Source organism: Bufo gargarizans, chromosome 1 (assembly GCF_014858855.1).
Source record: "Bufo gargarizans isolate SCDJY-AF-19 chromosome 1, ASM1485885v1, whole genome shotgun sequence".
Classification (NCBI taxonomy): domain Eukaryota; kingdom Metazoa; phylum Chordata; class Amphibia; order Anura; family Bufonidae; genus Bufo; species Bufo gargarizans.
This window is the reverse complement of record NC_058080.1, coordinates 410,892,878-410,915,041: the sequence shown is the minus strand read 5'-3', so window position 1 is coordinate 410,915,041 and position 22,164 is coordinate 410,892,878. Positions and strand designations below refer to the sequence as shown.

The following is a 22,164-nucleotide window of genomic DNA, read 5'->3' as shown; positions in this document are numbered from 1 at the left end:
CCGGTTATCTAACTCTGTTTGTAAATTTCTATTGTCCTTATACAACTTTTTACATTCCTCATCTAGATCCACCATAGACAATTGACATTTAGACAGTTCATTAGTAGCCTGACTTAATTTCCATTCCAGAGTTCTAATAACCTCTTGCTGTTGATTGTCTCTGTCATTATATTCTGATAATTTAGCAGACCATTGTGCTAATTCACCAGAAACCATGGCCGCCTTATTTTCCATTTCAGATAAATCTTTTTGAAATTTATCAATTTCATATGCCTGTTCAACATTTTTATATTTTGCTTTTTCTAATTGCTTTGCTATTTCAACAACTAAATATACAAATTCAGGCCAAGATTGAAGGATTAATGAATCCTTATCTTTCTTATGTTTAGCTTGGGAAATGTGACAGAGATAATCAGCAAACCGGGATTTATCAGACCAGACATCATCTGCATATTCTACAGCTCTTTTTTCCAATTCAACCCTCCAATCCTTTAACTCTCTCTTAATATCCAACCTGTCATGCATATGACCCATCACAATATATTCAATTAATTCTTGAGTCTTTCTATCATGCATATCAGTCTTTACCACTGCAGCAGCAGCCTCGCCATTGTTCTCAGACATATTTTTACTTGTTGCACTACAAGTACCACAATAACGTTATCAAATATATATTTTGCACCCCAAAATTTTGTTTCGATTACAAGCAGATCTCGGTGGGGACCTCCAGATTAATGTCGGAATATTTATGCTGTCTCCGATTGACAGTCTATATTATTTATGTGAATAAATTAAAATTGGTAATAAAGGAGATTCTAACTTATTATCATAAATATCAAGCTAAAACAAGCTCGTGATCTGCATTGAATTGAAGACAAAACCCAGTTACAGACAAAATATATATGTAATTTATTAATACAATTTATAGTGCAAAATAATATATATAATAAAATTGGCGATAATAAAATTCAATCAATGATATGCAAAATAGTGATAAAGACAAAAATAATTGAGAACATATATATACACAATTATGCCTTCTTATAATAATATAAATCAATTTAATACTTGATTTCTCTCAGCCGACAAATGTCCGATTAAACCCAAATCTGGTTTATCTTTTATCTATACAAATATATATATATATAATCAACCATACTGGTCTAGAACTGAATTCAATTCCTTGGAGATAATACCGTGTTTTCACTAGTATATTTTCAATCTCCCTGTATTGGAGTAATTTTCAGGATGATGCTGCAGGTACACCCCAATCTTATTCCAAAACAGATACTATACACAGAGTATGGTTAATTGATCATAAATAGATATGTATTATATTAATTAATTATCCTCTAAAATATAGGTAAGGTTATACTATACCAAAATGTCAGCTAGCAGAAATCAGTTTCAATGGTTCTAAGATGGCTGCCTCCAATGACTGAAAAGGTGGTCAGGGTTGGATCTGGTCTTTTTGATGATGTTCAGAGAGAGAGCTAGAGAGCTCTAGAGATCGATCCTTTCTGTCAGCCCATACCATCTTTTTATCCTATCTTAGAAAGGGCTTGGCCAAGTTTTATCATTAACTAGTGACCTCACTTTATAATCAATATAACCTCCCTCTAGTATTTTACCCTAACACTAGATTGCACTAGTATTCCATACAAAAATCTAACCACTCGCTTATTTCTCTTATTTTATACTAGCAATGAATGTTATCTAAGGTTTCAGACAAAACCTTGAGAAGATCTTTGTGGCGAAACCAACCTCGCCACTGGGTTTTGGAGAGGACTGTTTAAAAGCCTCTTGCCTCAGGATTATGGCCCATAGTAACTGTAAAGGAGAAAACAGACCGGCCGCACAGCTTAAATCTGTCTGTAGAATTGTATTTTATGTTATTATGCGTTCGGTTAAATTGTATGTTATGTGAGGGCACCCAGATAGCTAATATCATTGTATTCGTGTATTCTGAGGGCCATTCACCTAATGATATGCACTCAGACTTGAGCTATCTGGGGATATGTTAAATGTCTGTGTTTGCTGTGGGGGTGTGCCATTGTGTGTTTGGGTGGTGATTCCTGTCCTGTTGTCTCCACATGTGTATTGGTGATCTCCCCTTTGTCCTGAGAGATAATTGGATTGTGTTCGGTCGTCTCCGGGACAGAGGGGAGGAAACCATGATGCATTGTGGGGATATGTTGTATCTGTCCTGTATCTGCAAAAACTGTAATAAAAACCAGGCTGGGTGTGCCAGCACTTCAGATCACTGCTTGACCCTCAACACGGAGCCTTGTCTCGTTATTGGGGGATTCCCTGTATGCTGTTGGAGACTGATTGCCAGGAGTGTAAGCTGACGGATACGCTTTTCCTGTTCGTCTGACTGACAGCTACTTGTGAGGTTCCAGTTTGGAGTGCTATTTTGTATCCAGTTCGGGAGGTTGGTGTTCTGCAGTAGCTGTGCCTGTCTCTCGGAAAGGGGCATATCGCCTAAACGGACTTTAACCCCTTGTCCGCTGAAACGGTGCCGTTACAATCTTGAATAGACAATGACTTTTATACTTGGTCAACCACCTTGTTTATCCTTAAATATTTTGACCAGACCTAATTAAATCAAGATAAACAGGGCTATCTCAATTCATTGTTCTTGGAAGAGACAGGGTTTGTTCATGATCACCTGTGTCCACATTTCTCCATTCAAGAAAACCTCAAGGAAAGAAATAATTAATTTGTGTGTTACACTGAGAGATTCTAAAAATGACAGAGGAATTTGTACCTCGTTTCTAATCTTAAAACTGAATATAGCTATAAGGACCATACTCTTATATCTATATACTATATATTCAGCACACCTATTAAAATTGATAATATAAAATCAATCTACTCATACATTGAGTCATATAAAACCACAAAGAAAGATTAGAGTCTTTCTATTCACTAAAAATCATTAGAACTCAGCACATTTCTAATACATTGTCTTATCTAGGCAATTACATTTCATTAGACCTTGGGACATCTCCTTCTAACAAAAACAGACTTAGGTAGACACTTTGGTACATATCGTAAACCTTAGGTTAGCAATTTCAGAGGAAAAAAAAAATCCTGAATTCACTCTGCCTTTTAAAATAAGACAAAATGGTTGTCCCTTAGGCTCATGTCCATACTCTTATATAGGCCTTATACTTATGGACTTTATTCATACCCAAAAGTTCTGACAGCAGGTGTAACGCATGAGCTGCCAGTGGCTGACATCGAAGTTACTCAGGGGAGTACTCCTATCCGCTTGCATCATCAAGCAATCAATGATGGCCTTTCTCGGTTCATATAGTCGGTCCATCATATGGTGGGTGGAATTCCAATGGGTGAAAATGTTGCAGATCAGCCTATGTTGGGAGATGCCGTTCTGCCGCTGCGACGCAAGGAGGGTGTGCTTTGCGGTATACAAGTGGCTGTAGTGCATGCAAAGTTTCCTGGCCATTTTTAGGATGTCTTGCAGATGGGTGGAAGACAGGAACCGCTAGACAACCAGATTGAACGCGTGTGCCATGCAGGGCGCATGGTTAAGCCTTCCTTGACGCAGCACTGACGCAATGTTCTTACCGTTGTCGGTCACCATAGTTCCGATTTAGAGTTGTCGGGGAGAAAGCCAGGATTAAATTTCTTGATGCATCACACGGAGCAGTTCCTCCCCTGTGTGACAAGGCAAACCAGGTGCAGAACATCGTGACACCACCGATCCCTACACATGTGGTATGCTGAAGGGGCACTGTGACTTTTCCCTGCAGTGGCGGCTGAGGACATGGTGGAGGATGAGGAGGCAGAGGCGGACATTGTCGCAGGAGCAACGGTGTGACAACATGGTGGAGGAAGCGGCGTGACCTGTCCAAGTTACTGGTGTGGCTGTGCAGGAACCACATTCACCCAGTGTGCCTTAAAGGACATGTATTGTCCCTGACCGTAGTTACAGCTCCACACGTCGGCGCTGCCATGCACTTTGGCAGACACCGACAGGCTCAAGGATTGGCCCACCCTCTGTTCTACATGTGTGTGCAGGGCTGGTACTGCCTTTTTCGCAAAGAAATGATGGCTTGGGACTCTCCACCTCAGCTCGACACAAGCCATCAGTTCTCTGAAAGGTGCAGAGTCCACCACTTGGAAAGAGAGAGACTGAAGCACCAGCAACTTGGATAGGAGCACGTTCAGCGTCGTTGGATGTGTGCACACATACTGTTGTCTTTTGGCAATTGCGTCGTGATCGATTGCTGACGGAATGACTGACGAGAAGTAGGAGCAGGAGCATCTGGACCAGCAGAAGATGGGATTGACAGACAGCTTCCTTCGGCTGAGGTGGTGGAGGATTGACTGGCTGAAACTGGGTGCGTGCCACTGGGTGATATAGCGGTTGCTGCGGCAGGCTGGACCACCATATTGGAGCCACGGTTCTGCCAGGCCACTGTATGGCGATGCTGCATATGTTGACGCAGGGCTGTAGTGCCAACATTGGCACCCTGGCCACGCTTCACCTTCTGCCCACAGATGTGACATATGGCCACGTTCAACTCTGGTGCTTTGAAAAAAAACTGCCACACCGCCAAGTCCCCCAACAGTACGCACTGACTGATTGCTACCGCCACTGTCTCCGTGAACACCTGCACCACTACTTCCCGGGCAGGTAGGCTGCTGCGAAGCAGGTGGTCTACCCTGGGCACGTTTGGCTTCCGACCTCCCACTGCTGTCACCCTGCTGACTCCCAGCTATTCTACCATCTTCTCCTAATGATGATGAAGCCCCTTCTGCACCCGGCTCACAAGTGCAATCGGCTTCATCATCATCAATTAGTGTCTGCACATCACTTATGTCCTCAATGGCCTCTGGGTCAGGAGCCTGACCACTCGCAGCACAGGCTCCTGTGCCACTCTCCTCATCACTACTTGCCCGCCTAGCGGAGGAAGCAGCGGATGTCTCCTCCAGATTTTGATTGGGCAGTAGCTGCTGACTGTCCTCTAGTAGCTTTTCCTCGCTAAAAAATAAAGCTGAGCCTACAGCATATACTACTTCTCGGGGTGATGGAACAGAAAAGGACAGAGGCAGGTTGAGGACAGGTGAGGGAACAGAGCCTGCTCCCGGGCCATGCCAACTAAGGGTTGTGTCTGACAAACCCACCGACTGTTAGCTAGTGGTGTCTGATGTCACTTGGAATGAAGTGGATGACAGAGTTAACCAATCAAGAACCGCTGGGTTGCTGGTCAAGACACGACAGCTAGATGACACCAGGAGCTGAGACCCCTTACTCTGCTGTGACCTCTGCTTGCGCCAGAAACATTCATGCCTCTGTCACTCCTCTGTGCATTGCCTGGCACTTCTTTGACTGACATACTTGTAGTTGAACTAAACAAATGAAATTGAAATTAAAACACCCCTAAAAGCGACAAATATATATATATATATATATATATATATACAGTATATATTCATGGAAAAGGTCAGGCAGCACTCCTTCAAATGCAGATGTAGTTGTATGGGTGCCCGCGGTGGTCCTTCGATATAGGACGAACTCAGTAGACAAAGAAAATCCGCAGCACTCCTTCAAGTAAAAAAAGTGTGTAATTTATTCACACATGTCAGCAAAGACAACGTTTCGGTCCTCTTACAGGACCTTTATCAAGTCGACTTGATAAAGGTCCTGTGAGAGGACCGAAACGTTGTCTTTGCTGACATGTGTGAATAAATTACACACTTTTTTTACTTGAAGGAGTGCTGCGGATTTTCTTTGTCTATATATATATATATATATATATACAGACGTGGACAAAATTGTTGGTACCCTTTGGTCAATGAAAGAAAAAGTCACAATGGTCACAGAAATAACTTTAATCTGACAAAAGTAATAATAAATTAAAATTCTATAAATGTTAACCAATGAAAGTCAGACATTGTTTTTCAACCATGCTTCAACAGAATTATGTAAAAAAATAAACTCATGAAACAGGCATGGACAAAAATGATGGTACCCCTAGAAAACACAGAACATAATGTGACCAAAGGGACATGTTAATTCAAGGTGTGTCCACTAATTAGCATCACAGGTGTCTACAACCTTGTAATCAGCCATTGGGCCTATATATATGGCTCCAGGTAATCACTGTGTTGTTTGGTGATATGGTGTGTACCACACTCGACATGGACCAGAGGAAGCAAAGGAAAGAGCTGTCTCAAGAGATCAGAAAGAAAATTATAGACAAGCATGTTAAAGGTAAAGGCTATAAGACCATCTCCAAGCAACTAGATGTTCCTGTGAGTACAGTTGCACATATTATTCATAAGTTTAAGATCCATGGGACTGTAGCCAACCTCCCTGGACGTGGCCGCAGGAGGAAAATTGATGACAAATCTAAGAGACGGATAATCCGAATGGTAACAAAAGAGCCTAGAAAGACTTCTAAAGAGATTCAAGGTGAACTTCATGCTCAAGGAACATCAGTGTCAGATCGCACCATCCGTCGTTGTTTGAGCCAAAGTGGACTACATGGGAGACGACCAAGGAGGACACCATTGTTGAAAACGAATCATAAAAAAGCAAGACTGGAATATGCCAAACTACATGTTGACAAGCCACAAAGCTTCTGGGAGAATGTCCTGTGGACAGATGAGACAAAAATCGAAGTTTTTGCCAAGGCACATCAGCTGTATGTTCACAGACGAAAAAATGAAGCATATCAAGAAAAGAACACTGTCCCTACTGTGAAACATGGAGGAGGCTCTGTTATGTTCTGGGGCTGCTTTGCTGCGTCTGGCACAGGGTGTCTTGAATCTGTGCAGGGTACAATGAAATCTCAAGACTATCAAGGAATTCTAGAGAGAAATGTACTAGCCAGTGTCAGAAAGCTTGGTCTCAGTCGCAGGTCATGGGTCTTGCAACAGGACAATGACCCAAAACACACCGCTAAAAACACCCAAGAATGGCTAAGAGGAAAAAATTGGACTATTCTAAAGTGGCCTTCTATGAGCCCTGACCTCAATCCTATTGAGCATCTTTGGAAGGAGCTGAAACATGCAGTCTGGAAAAGGCACCCTTCAAACCGGACACAACTGGAGCAGTTTGCTCATGAGGAGTGGGCCAAAATACCTGCTGAGAGGTGCAGATGTCTCATTGACAGTTACAGGAAGCGTTTGATTGCAGTGATTGCCTCAAAAGGTTGCGCAACAAAATATTAAGTTAGGGGTACCATCATTTTTGTCCATGCCTGTTTCATGAGTTTATTTTTTTACATAATTCTGTTGAAGCATGGTTGAAAAACAATGTCTGACTTTCATTGGTTAACATTTATAGAATTTTAATTTATTATTACTTTTGTCAGATTAAAGTTATTTCTGTGACCATTGTGACTTTTTCTTTCATTGACCAAAGGGTACCAACAATTTTGTCCACGTCTGTATATTATTTTGTACTGAAATAGGCCACTAAATTATTTCTTTGCGAATAACAGCAAACGTGAACTGAGTATACAGTATATTTCTCGTATTGTACTGAAATAGGCCACAAAATTATTTCTGCGCAAATAACACCAAATGTGAACAGCGCGTTTTTTCTCTTTTTCTATAGAAATATGATAAGAAACGCTTTTAGAGCAAATAACACTAAATGTGAACTGCTAGTATTTTTCTCTTTTTCCTATAGAAATATGACAAGAAACGCTTTTAGCGCAAATAACACCAAATGTGAACAGTGTCTATTTTTCTCGTATTGTACTGAACTGACAATAGATGTTTTTAGAGCAAATAACACCAAATGTGAACATCTATTTTTCTCGTACTGTACTATAATAGGGCACTAAACGCTTTCACCATATATAGCTGCAGAAGTGACCTGCGTATATATTTCTATTTTTCCACAGATATAAGCCACTAAAGGCTTTTCAACATAACACTTGCACCCCTACAACAAATTGCTGGAATGACAGAGCTGTATAATGGCTATTTGGATTCCCAAATAATCTTTCCCTGCACTTGTAATCATATTTTATTACCAATGATATTTTCTGTATGACTCTCCCTAGCCTCTGCAACGTCTGTCCTTGCACTAAGATGCTGTGAAATGATTCTTCACTATCCTTATCATGCACTTATAAACCGCTTTGTTTTTCACAATGTTTTTTTTATCACTCTACCTAGCGCCTGAAACGTCTGTCCCTGCACTTAGATGATGTGAAATGATTCCTCCCTATCCTTATCGTGCACTTATAAAACGCTTTTTTATTTTATTTATTTTTTTGCATGAGGTTTTCTTTTACTCTCCATAGCGCCTGCATAAACGTCTGTCCCTGAACAAAGTACGATGGTGAATGGCAGAATCTGAGATGACCGCTGTATTTATAGGGCTGTGACATCATCGGGCTGGCTGGCTGCCGATTGGCTGCATGCATGGCATTATGGGTCATCCTGCTCTTCCCAGAGTTCCTTGCCCCATGTCCTCACACGTGTAGCCGCCATTTTAGCCGCCATGGTAGGAAAAATGCGATTCGTTCCCATGAAGCGAGAGCAAATTTGCACTCGTTCAGAATTCAACTTCATTAGCTTCGATTCGCTCATCTCTAGCCACTTCCATTGCCCATACTGCCACACCAGAATTGATTTGGGTCCGAATAAAATTGAAAAAAAAAATTGCTGAATTGGACATGAAATGAATCTCAAGACATTTCACTGACTCTATAATTACTATTGGTTGGCCTACATTAATACAGGATTTATTTGTACTAAGCCCTACCCCCCCTGTCGAGTAAGTCAGAAAAAGTGTAAAAACCCCAGTTGCACTACATTTTAGACAAGTTTTAGGTGTATACACCTTAATAAATTTGGGCCAATATATACACAGTAGTGTTGGGCGAGCATCGCATGCGCTCGAGTCAGTGTATTTAAGTGTATTGAAATCTAATTTAGCCTCTATTTCTGAAAAGTTTCTGGCAGGATTCAAACTTACAACCTTCTACATTACAGCCAAGCATGTTAAACACTACACTATAGAGCTGCATGTCCAGTTACTTAAAAAAAACAAAAACTTTTTTTTTTAAAGTAACTGGCCAAGCAGCTCTATAGTGTAGTGGTTAACATTCTGGGCTGTAATGTAGAAGGTTGTGAGTTCGAATCCCGTCAAACTTTTCAAAAATTGAGGCTAAATAAATTTTTTATATTTTATATATCCTTTAGTTAAAAAAAGTGTATGTGTGTGTGTATATATATATATATATATATATATATATATACACACACACATACATACAGTGGATATAAAAAGTCTACACACCCCTGTTTAAAATGTCAGGTTTCTGTGCTGTAAAAAAAATTAGACAAAGATAAATCATTTCAGAACTTTTTCCACCTTTTAATGTGACCTATAAACTGTACCACTCAATTGAAAAACAAACTGAAATAATTTTAGGTGGAGGGAAGAAAACAAAAAAAACTAAAATAATGTGGTTGCATAAGTGTGTCTTATAACTGGGGATGTAGCTGTGTTCAGAATTAAGCAATCACATTCAAAATCATGTTAAATAGGAGTCAGCATACACCTGCCATCATTTAAAGTGCCTCTGATTAACCCCAAATAAAGTTCAGCTGCTCTAGTTGGTCTTTTTTGAAATTTTCTTAGTCGCATCCCACAGCAAAAGCCATGGTCCACAGAGAGCTTCAAAAGAATCAGAGGGATCTCATTGTTAAAAGGTATAAGTCAGGAGAAGGGTACAAATGAATTTCCAAGGCCTTAGATATACCATGGAACACAGTAAAGACAGCATTCATCAAGTGGAGAAAATATGGCACAATAGTGACATTACCAAGAACTGGACGTCCCTCCAAAATTGATGAAAAGATGAGAAGAAAACTGGTCTGGGAGGCTACCAAGAGGCCTACAGCAACATTAAAGGAGTTGCAGGAATATCTGACAAGTACTAGCTGTGTGGTACATGTGACAACAATCTCCCGTATTCTTCATATGTCTGGTCTATGGGGTAGAGTGGTAAGACAAAAGTCATTTATTAAATTTTTTTTATGAATAAAAACATCCAAGCCAGGCTACATTTTGCAAAAACACATCTGAAGTCTCCCAAAAGCATGTGGGAAAAGGTGGTATGGTCTGATGAAACCAAGGTTGAACTTTTTGGCCATAATTCCAAAAGAGATGTTTGGCGCAAAAACAACACTGCACTTCACCAAAAGCACACCATACGCACAGTGAAGTATGGTGGTGGCAGCATCATGCTTTGGGGCTGTTTTTCTTCAGCTGGAACTGGGCCTTAGTTAAGCTAGAGAGAATTATGAACAGTTCCAAATACCAGTTAATATTGGCACAAAACCTTCAGGCTTCTGCTAAAAAGCTAAACATGAAGAGGAACTTCATCTTTCAGCAGAAGAAGACGATTAAAGTTTTGGAATGGCCCAGCCAGAGCCCAGACCTGAATCCGATTGAAAATCTGTGGGGGGATCTGAAGAGGGCTGTGCACAGGAGATGCCCTTGCAATCTGACAGATTTTGAATGTTTTTGCAAAGAAGAGTGGGCAAATCTTGCCAAGTCAAAATGTGCCATGCTGACAGACTCAATCAAAATGACTGAGTGCTGTAAAAAAAATCAAAAGGTTCTTCAACAAAGTATTAGTTTAAGGGCACACTTATACAACCATATTATTTTATTTTTATATTTTTTCTTTCCTCTACCCTAAAAGATTTCAGTTTGTTTTTCAATTGAGTTGTACAGTTTATAGGTCACATTAAAGGTGGAAAAAGTTCTGAAATGATTTATCTTTGTCTCATTTACAGCACATAAACCTGACATTTTAACATGGGTGATTAGACTTTTTATATCCACTGTATACAGTCAGGTCCATAAATATTGGGACATCGACACAATTCTAACATTTTTAGCTCTACACCAACACAATGGATTTGAAATGAAACGAACAAGATGTGCTTTAACTGCAGACTGTCAGCTTTAATTTGAAGGTATTTACATCCAAATCAGGTGAACGGTGTAGGAATTACAACAGTTTGCATATGTGTCTCCCACTTGTTAAGGGACCAAAAGTAATGGGACAGAATAATAATCATAAATCAAACTTTCACTTTTTAATACTTGGTTGCAAATAAAGTTGAGCGAACCCGAACTGTAAAGTTCGGATTCGTACCGAACGTTAGGTTTTTCGGCACCCAGACCCGAACATTTCCATAAAAGTTCGGGTTCGCTTTCTTGGCGCTTTTTGAAAGGCTGCACTGCAGCCAATCAACAAGCGTCATACTACTTGCCCCAAAAGGCCATCACAGCCATGCCTACTATTGGCATGGCTGTGATTGGCCAACTGCAGCATGTGACCCAGCCTCTATTTAAGCTGAAGTCACGTAGCGCCGCCCGTCACTCTGCTCGGATTAGTGTAGGGAGAGGCTGCAGCTGCTGTGAGGGAGAGATCAGGGGGAAATCTTATCAAGAACTGCTTTATTTACTCAGCGATCTACAGCAAATGTGTTTTGTGGGTGCAGTGCGCAATTTTTTTTAAGCCTGCCCTGAGCCAACTACTGCTGAAAATGAACTTCAGTTTGTCAATATCAATACATAATTGGCAGCCATTTTATGCAACGATAGTGCACCAGCACAGGATATCTGCATGTCTGCAAGTCCAGAAATACAGCTTTTTGCTTAGTGGGGTTAAAAAAATACTTTTTTTCATATAGTGCACATCTAGGATTAGACGTGCATAAGTGAGTATCACATTTAGGCCAGAAATACATCTTTTTGCTTACTGGGGTGAAAAAACCCTCTAATATACTGCATACCTGGGATTAGACATGCATAAGTGACTGTCACATTTAGGCCAGAAATATGGCTTTGTGCTTACTGGGGTGAAAAAAACTCTAATATACTGCACATCTGGGATTAGACATGCATAAGTGACTGTCACATTTATGCCAGAAATACGGCTTTGTGCTTACTGGGGTTAAAAAAAAAATCTATAATATATTGCACATCTGGGATTAGAAGTGCATAAGTGACTGTCACATTCAGGCCAGAAATACGGCTTTGTGCTTACTGGGGTGAAAAAACCCTCTAATATACTGCACATCTAGGATTAGACATGCATAAGTGAGTGTCACATTTAGGCCAGAAATACATCTTTTTGCTTACTGGGGTGAATAAAACCTAATATACTGCACATCTGGGATTAGAAGTGCATAAGTGACTGTCACATTTTAGCCAGAAATATGGCTTTGTGCTTACTGGGGTGAATAAACCCTCTGATATACTGCACATCTGGATTAGACGTGCATAAGTTACTGTGAAATTTAGGCCACAAATACCGCTGTCATATAGAGTTTAAAAAAAAATTGAGTGCAATACCCTACATCAGGGTTTTTATTGGCGGTTATTTTTTTTTTAACAGACTTAACCACTTTTTACTTTGCTTTGTGAACACTAACTATGAGGCAAACATCTAATAAGGTACGCTGTCATGGTCGTGGTGGTGGTGTTGGTGGAGCCTCTGGTGCATGGAGAGGACGTGGCCGTTCTGCCACAGCTACACGTCCTACTGAACCTACTACCTCAGGTCCCAGTAGCCGCCAGAATCTACAGCGATATTTGGTCGGGCCTAATGCCGTTCTAAGGATGGTAAGGCCTGAGCAAGTACAGGCGCTAGTCAATTGGGTAGCCGACAATGGATCCAGCACGTTCACATTATCTCCCACCCAGTCTTATGCAGAAAGCGCACAGGTGGTGCCTGTAACCCATGTCCATCAGTCTGTCACATCACCCCCGTGCATATCGGGGAACCTGTCTGAGCCTCAAGTCATGCAGCAGTCTCTTATGCTGTTTGTAGACTCTGCTGGCAGGGTTTCCCAAGGGCATCCACCTAGCCCTTCCCCAGGGGTGGAAGACATAGAATGCACTGACGCACAACCACTTATGTTTCCTGATGAGGACATGGGAATACCACCTCAGCACGTCTCTGATGATGACGAAACACAGGTGCCAACTGCTGCGTCTTTCTGCAGTGTGCAGACCGAAAAGGAGGTCAGGGAGGAAGACTGGGTGGAAGACGATGCAGGGGACGATGAGGTCCTAGACCCCACATGGAATGAAGGTCGTGCCACTGACTTTCAGAGTTCGGAGGAAGAGGCAGTGGTGAGACCGAGCCAACAGCGTAGCAAAAGCGGAGCAGGGTGCAAAAGCAGAGCAGCCGTCGCCAAAACAGTTTGCCTGCTACTGGCCACCGTCACCAGGGACCGAGCACACCAAAGGCAGCTTCAAGGAGTTCCCTGGCATGGCACTTCTTCACACAATGTGCTGACGACAAGACCCGAGTGGTTTGCACGCTGTGCCATCAGAGCCTGAAGCGAGGCATTAACGTTCTGAACCTTAGCACAACCTGCATGACCAGGCATCTACATGCGAGACATGGGCTGCAGTGGAGTAAGCACCTTCAAAACAAGAAAGGGCTCAGGCACCTCCTGCTCCCTCTTCTGCTGCTGCCTCAGCCTCTACCTCTGCCTCTGGAGGAACGTTGGCACCTGCCGCCCAGCAAACAGAGGATGTGCAACCAACAACACCACCTCCATCACCAAGCATCTCCACCATGTCACACGGAAGCGTTCAGCTCTCCATCTCACAAACCTTTGATAGAAAGCGTAAATTCCCACCTAGCCACCCTCGATCCCTGGCCCTGAATGCCAACATTTCTAAACTACTGGCCTATGAAATGCTGTCATTCAGGATGGTGGAGACGGACAGCTTCAAACAGCTCATGTCGCTTGCTGTCCCACAGTATGTCGTTCCCAGCCACCACTACTTCTCCAGGAGAGCCGTGCCCTCCCTGCACAACCAAGTATCAGATAAAATCAAGTGTGCACTGCGCAACGCCATCTGTGGCAAGGTCCACCTAACCACAGATACGTGGACCAGTAAGCACAGCCAGGGACGCTATATCTCCCTAACTGCACACTGGGTAAATGTAGTGGTGGCTGGGCCCCAGGCAGAGAGCTGTTTGGCGCACATCCTTCCGCCGCCAAGGATCGCAGGGCATTATTCTTTGCCTCCTGTTGCCTCCTCTTCCTACTCAGCTTCCTCCTCCTCTTCTACCACCTCCTCATCCGGTCAGCGACAGACCTTCACCACCAACTTCAGCACAGCCAGGGGTAAACATCAGCAGGCCGTTCTGAAACTGATGTGTTTGGGGGACAGGCCCCACACCGCGCAGGAGATGTGGCGGGGTATAGAACAACAGACCGACGAGTGGTTGCTGCCAGTGAGCCTCAAGCCCGGCCTGGTGGTGTGCGATAATGGGCGTAATCTCGTTGCAGCTCTGGGACTAGCCGGTTTTATGCACATCTCTTGCCTGGCGCATGTGCTGAATTTGGTGGTGCAGAAATTCATTCACAACTACCCGGACATGTCAGAGCTGCTGCGTAAAGTGCGGGCCGTCTGTGCGCGCTTCCGGCGTTCTCATCCTGCCTCCACTTGGCTGTCTGCTCTACCGCGTAACTTCGGCCTCATATGCGACGTGCCCACCAGGTGGATCTCCACCTTGCACATGCTGAAGAGACTGTGCGAGCAGCAGCAGGCCATAGTGGAGTTTCAGCTGCAGCACGCACGGGTGAGTCGCACTGCTGAACATCACCACTTCACCACCAATGACTGGGCCTCCATGCGAGACCTGTGTGCCTTGTTGCGCTGTTTCGAGTACTCCACCAACATGGCCAGTGGCGATGACGCCGTTATCAGCGTTACAATACCACTTCTATGTCTCCTTGAGAAAACACTTAGGGTGATTATGGAAGAGGATGTGGCCCAGGACGAGGAGGAGGAAGAGGGGTCATCTCTAACACTTTCAGGCCAGTCTTTTAGAAGTGGCTCAAAAAGAGGATTTTTGCAACAGCAGAGGCCAGGTACAAATTTGGCCAGCCAGGGCCCACTACTGGAGGACGAGGAGGAGGAGGATGGGAATGAAGCATGTTCACAGCGGGGTGGCATCCAACGCAGCTTGGGCCCATCACTGGTGTGTGGCTGGGGGGATACGGAGGATGCAGACGATATGCCTCCCACAGAGAACAGCTTGTCCTTACCTCTGGGCAGCCTGGCACACATGAGATACATGCTGCAGTGCCTGCCCAACGAAAGCAGAGTTGCCCACATTTTTACGTGTGCTGACTACTGGGTGGCCTTCCTGCTGGATCCCCGTTACAAAGACAATGTGCAGTCCTTAATTCCCTCACTGGAGCGTGATCGGAAGATGCGCGACTACAGGCGCACGCTGGTAGACACACTTCTTAGAGCATTCCTGACTGACGCCGGGGGACAAGTGGAAGCACAAGGCGAAGGCAGGGGAGGAGGAAGAGGTCGCCAATGCAGCTGTGTCAGCACCAGCACCTCAGAAGGCAGGGTTAGCATGGCCGACATGTGGAAAAGCTTTGTCACCTCGCCACAACAACTGGCCCCAACTGCTGATATGGAGCGTGTTAGCAGGAGGCAGCATTTGAACAACATGGTGGAACAGTACCTGTGCACATGCCTACACGTACTGACTGATGGTTCTGCCCCATTCAACTTCTGGATCTCTAAATTGTCCATATGGCCAGAGCTTGCCCTGTGTGCCTTGGAGGTGCTGGCCTGCCCTGCAGCCAGTGTACTCTCTGAACGTGTATTTAGCACGGCAGGAGGCGTCATTAAAGACAGACGCAGCCGCCTGTCCACAGCCAACGTGGACAAGCTCACGTTCATTAAAATGAACCAGGCTTGGATCCCTCAGGACTTGTCTGTACCTTGTGCAGAATAGACAGTTCTAACAGCCTCAACCATCCATCCTTGTACTCAAGTGCACTTATTCCTTTTTTTTTTTTAAATATATATGTCCCAATATTTTGGGGGATTACCCTATGTAAAAATGCAAAATAACACACATCTATGTTGGCTACCTATTCCTCCTTCACTGCCGCTTCCACCTAGACCGCCACGTGAGCCTACATGGCCACATCCACCCATTCACCACCTCCTCAACCTCTTCCTCCTACATCATTCCTAATTTTTCTTTTTTTAAGGTCTTTTATTTTTTTAAATTAATCTCCCTATCCACATTTGTTTGCAGAGCATTTGCCATGCTCTTAAGCACACTTTGCTGCCTTTTGCAGCCCTCTAGCTCTTTCCATGACATTTTTACAGCCATTTTAGTGCTCAAAAGTTCGGGTCCCCATTGACTTCGATGGGGTTTGGGTTCGGGGTCAAGTTCGGGTCCCGAACCCAAATTTTTATTTCAAGTTCAGCCGAACCTAACGAACCCGAACATCCAGGTGTCCGCTCAACTCTAGTAGCAAATTCTTTGCAGTCAATTACAGCCTGAAGTCTGGAATGCATAGACATCACCAGACGCTGGGTTTCATCCCTGGTAATGCTCTGCCAGGCCTCTACTGCAACTGTCTTCAGTTCCTGCTTGTTCTTGGGGCATTTTCCCTTCAGTTTTGTCTTCAGCAAGTGAAATGCACACTCAATCGGATTCAGGTCAGGTGATTGATTTGGCCATTGCATAACATTCCACTTCTTTCCCTTAAAAAACTCTTTGGTTGCTTTTGCAGTATGCTTTGGGTCATTGTCCATCTGCACTGTGAAGCGCCGTCCAATGAGTTCTGAAGCATTTGACTGAATATGAGCAGATAATATTGCCCAAAACACGTCAAAATTCATCCTGCTGCTTTTGTCAGCAGTCACATCATCAATAAATACAAGAGAACCAGTTCCATTGGCAGCCATACATACCCACGCCATGACACTACCACCACCATGCTTCACTGATGAGGTGGTATGCTTAGGATCATGAGCAGTTCCTTTCCTTCTCCATACTCTTCTCTTCCCAGCACTCTGGTAAAAGTTGATCTTGGTCTCATCTGTCCATAGGATGTTGTTCCAGAACTGTCAAGGCTTTTTTAGATGTCATTTGGCAAACTCTAATCTGGCCTTCCTGTTTTTGAGGCTCACCAATGGTTTAGATCTTGTGGTGAACCCTCTGTATTCACTCTGGTGAAGTCTTCTCTTGATTCTTGACTTTGACACACATACACCTAACTCCTAGAGAGTGTTCTTGATCAGGCCAACTGTTGTGAAGGGTGTTTTCTTCACCAGGGAAAGAATTCTTCGGTCATCCACCACAGTTGTTTTCCGTGGTCTTCCGGGTCTTTTGATGTTGCTGAGCTCACTGGTGCATTCCTTCTTTTTAAGAATGTTCCAAACTGTTGTTTTGGACACGTCTAATGTTTTTGCTATCTCTCTGATGGGTTTGTTTTGTTTTTTCAGCCTAATGATGGCTTGCTTCACTGATAGTGACAGCTCTTTGGATCTCATCTTGATTGTTGACAGCAACAGATTCCAAATGCAAATAGCACACTTGAAATGAACTCCGGACCTTTTATCTGCCCATTGTAATTAGGATAATGAGGGAATAACACACACCTGGCTATGGAACAGCTGAGAAGCCAATTGTCCAATTACTTTTGGTCCCTTAACAAGTGGGAGGCACATATGCAAACTGTTGTAATTCTGGCACCGTTCACCTGATTTGGATGTAAGTACCATCAAATTAAAGCTGACAGTCTGTAGTTAAAGCACATCTTGTTTGTTTCATTTCAAATCCATTTTGGTGGTGTAGTATAGAGCCAAAAATGTTAGAATTGTGTCGATGTCCCAATATTTATGAACCTGACTGTATATACTTCTGATATATATGAATGCATAATATGTGGGAAACTACTACTGTTGTTTTAGCCATAATATATTTACATATATTATAATATATTATATATTCTAAATATATAATAATATATGTAAGTAACTGGCCATGCAGCTCTATAGTGTAATGGTAAAGATTCTTGTCTGTAATGTAGAAGTTTGTGAGTTCGAATCCCACCAGAAAATTTTCAGAAATAGAGGCTAAATTATATTTAAATACACTGGGTGTCCCCAAGCACTGACTCCATATATGGACATAGCTATATATGGAATCAGAGCAGGGACTCCTAAGTTGAGCTAGAGTCCTGACGCCTTCCGTTCTTCAGAGCAGGGGGTGCCTGGTTTAATGCTCGGGTTCTCCCATTGACTTCCATTGTAGAGCACCCGAGTATCGGGAAGTGTTCTACTCATGCACATGAGCGCTTTGGTGCACGACCAACACTAATACACAGTGTATAGTCAGCTCCAAAGCTGCATGTGGACAGAATTTTAAAATTAAAAGCCACAGGAAAAAAAAAAAAAAAGATTTTCAGTCGGATGCTAATGGTTTAAAAAAAAAAGATTCATACCCCACTGCTGATGCCCGGGTCAACAATGTGTGCAGCTTTTTGCTGACATAGCGGGAATGTTGCTCACCCAATCACTAGTTTCAGCAGTAATGTGCCTCACCCAGTGATTGGCTGAGCGACATTCCCAGCCATTTCCTGCTGTATGAGGATCTCAGCAGGGAATTGATGACAGAGGAGACTTAGGCACCATCAGCATGTCAGCATGGCTGCGATGGGGTTGGAGAGGTGAGGTACCCATTTTATATATATATATTTTTTTTTACTGGATATATTTTCCACCTGAATTTATAATATTTTTATATACATAAATATATTTTCTGAAATTTAGCTGGAATCGGTCTTTTTAAGTGTGGACCCATATATGAGGTAAATTAGTTTAATAATTATCATAGTAAGGCCTCATGCACACGACCGTCCGTCTGCATTTCGTATTTTGAGGAACGGAACAGCTGGCCCCTAATAGAATAGTACTATACTTGTCCGCAATGCAGACAATAATAGGACATGTTCTATTTTTTTTGCGGAACCGAAATACGGACATACAGAAACACAATGCATACGTAGTAACTTCCGTTTTGTATATTTTCAGAAATTTTGCTGGAATCGGTCTTTTTAAGTGTGGACCCATATATGAGGTAAATTAGTTTAATAATTATCATAGTAAGGCCTCATGCACAGGACCATATGTATTTTGCGGTCTCCAAAAAACGCATTCGCAAAAAAAATGCATACGTAGTAACTTCAGTTTTTTGTGGCCCAATTGAAATGAATGGTTCCGCATACGGTCCGCAAAAAAAAAGGGAACGGACACGGAAAAAAATATGCTCGTGTGCATGAACCCTAACTTATACTTTGTTGGTCAATTTGTTTCCAATTCTGTCATTTGTGGGTTGTTGGTGTACAACTAAACGCTGAGTAGAGTACTAGGTGCGAAGCCGCTAAAATGGCACAAACAGCCCAGAACAAATATTATGAATATGAATATATATATTGGTTTCTCTACATACATGAATATGTCTGCAATGATCATTTTTCCCCTCTTGTTTTGTTTTATGTGGTGGTTTCTCTGGTGTTTTTTATGCATGCAATGGTGGTCATTTATCAATCTGAAATATGCCTAAATCAGGTGTATTTCAGGTGCAGATTGCAGGTTAGTTGCGCTGCAATCTGCGACTTCTCCCTGTTCAGGCCAGGTCTAAAATTTTGGATGGGAAGGGGATGGGCCGTTAGGCCCATCTCATTTACCATTTTCTACACCTGGTTTAGGTGTAGAAAAATGTCTGAATGTAAGACAATTCGAAAGCTAAACGCTAATCATGCAGCTGCCGAGCGGAGGTCCCACGTACAGCGACAGCAGGGCACCCCGGGGAGAAGACAGGGACAGTTCCCAGGTGTCTCTGCCTTCTAGATCGCTGTATACACAGCACTTAGCGAGCGCTGTGTTTACAGATCAGGAAGCGCTTTGCTACAGATGTGACCGCCGGGGGCCGGGAAAGTGCAGGAGCTGTCGGGTCTTTCACAGACCTTGATCAGCCATGCACTGAGGCTGTACCGCGTTGTATTCTGCTGTACAGCCTCTCTGGGGGTGTATTTCCCCTGTGACTGGGGCTACTATGTCAGTAGTTAAAAAAAATAGTGAAGTTAAATGTCCCCCAGAGGTCTTGAATGACCTTATGGGGGACGCAAAGTGTAAAATAAAAAATAAAGTGTTTTATAAAAATAAAATAAAAAAGAGTTCAGATGTAAAAAATATAAAAAAAATTCCCCAATTAAGTAATAAAAAAAAAATGTAAAATTGAAAAAAAAAAAAAAATATATATATATATATATATATACAATATATATATATATATATATATATATATATACTATATATATATATATATATATATATACATATATATATATATACTATATATATATATATATATATATATATACATACATATTTGGTATTGCGACGGCTGGCTCTATAAATATATCGCATGATCCACCCTGTCTGAAAAACACCATAAAAAAATAAAAATAAAAACTGTGTCAAAAAAGGCGTATGTCCCACAAAATGGTAGCAATAAAACCTCATCTTGCAAAAAATGAGCCCTTGCATAAGAAAATCAGTCAAAAAATAAAAAAAAATATAGCCCTCAGAACATGGAGATATTAAAACATAATTTTTTGTTCAAAAAATGCTATTATTGTGTTAAAGTAAAATAAACAATAAAAAGTATACATATTAGGTATTGCCTCGTCCGTAAAAAACAGCTCTATAAAAATATCACATGAAATAACCCCTCACTTGAACACGTCATAAAAATAAAATAAAAAAAGTGCAAAAAAAACATTTTTTTAATCACCTAACATCACATAAAGTACAACACTAAGCGATAAAAAAAGGTGTATGCCCCCCAAATAGTACCAATCAAACCAGCACCTCATTCCACAAAAAATGACCTTAAGACAATTGGTCAAAAAATAAAAAAGCTACGGCTCTCAGACTATGGAGACACTAAAACATCTTTTTTTTTTGTTTCAAAAATGCTATTATTGTGTAAAACTTATTTCCACATCCGTAACTATAAAAATGTCACATGACTTAACCCCTCAGGTAAATAGATAAAAACTGTGCTAAAACAACCAATTTTTGGGTCACCTTGCCACATAAAGTGTAATAATGAATAATCAAAAAATCATATGTACCCAAAAATGGTACCAATAAAAACATCAACTCTTCCTGCAAAAAAAAATGAGCCCCTGCACAAGACGATTGGCAGAAGAATAAAAAAATATGGCGTTGAAAAAATGGAGACACAAAAACATATTTTTTTTTTCAAACATGCTTTATTATGTAAAACTGAAACAAAGAAAGTAGACATATTTGATATCATTGCATCTGTAACAACCTGATCTAGAAAAATAGCACATGATCTACCCTGTTAGATGAATTCTGTCAAAAATAAAAACAGTACCAATTTTTTGTTACCTTGTCTCACAAAAAAAACGTAATATAGAGCAAGTAAAAATCATATGTACCCCAAAATAGTTCCAATAAAAACTGGCACCTTATCCCCTAGTTTCCAAAATGGGTAAAATTTTCTAAAGTTTCTACTGTAAGTTGCATCTAAATGGGACATGGCATCTAAAAACAAGATCAGCAAAATCTGCCTTCCTCAAACCATATGGCGCTCCTTTTGTTCTGCGCCTTGCCATGTGCCCTTACATCAGTTTACAACCATATTTGGGTATTTCTGTAAACCACATAATCATGGTAATAAATGTTAAGTTTTGGTTGGCTGTTAACCCTTGATGTGTTAAAGAAAAAAATGTATTAAAATGGAAAATCTGCCCAAAAAGTAAAATTTTTAAATTTCATCGCCATTTTCATTCGATTCTTGTGGAACACCTAAAGGGTTAACACAGTTTGTAAAATCAGTTTTAAGTAACTTAAGGGATGTAGTTTATACAATGGGGTCATTTATGGGTGGTTTCCACTGTGTAAGCCCCACAAAGGGACTTCAGATCTGAACTGGTCCGTAAAAAGTGGGTCTTGGATTTTTTTTTAGAAATTAAAAAAATTGCTTCTAAAATTCTAAGCCTTCTAACATCCTAAAAAAATAAAATGACATTTACAAAATAATGCCAACATAAAGTAGACATATGGGGAATGTTAAGTAGTAAATATTTTATGAGGTATCACTTTCTGTTTTAAAAGCAGAGAGATTCAAATTTAGAAAACAGTGATTTGTTTCAAATTTTCATTAACTTTTGGATTTTTTTATAAATAAAGGTAAAACATATTAAAGGGCTTCTGTCACCCCACTAAACTTTTTTTTTTTTTGGGTACTTATAATCCCT

General features: G+C 41.6%; 1 protein-coding gene across 2 annotated transcripts in view; it reads left to right on the top strand.

Moving 5' to 3' along the window:
- The window catches only part of LOC122921450 (prostaglandin reductase 1-like), a 164,425-nt gene that overhangs the window by 66,920 nt on the left and 75,341 nt on the right, over positions 1 to 22,164 (top strand). For both annotated transcript variants that reach the window (XM_044271431.1, XM_044271438.1), the window contains exon 3: positions 18,902 to 18,947. In XM_044271431.1, coding sequence (XP_044127366.1) covers positions 18,902 to 18,947 — 46 coding nt within the window. The remainder of the gene's footprint in view (positions 1 to 18,901; positions 18,948 to 22,164) is intronic.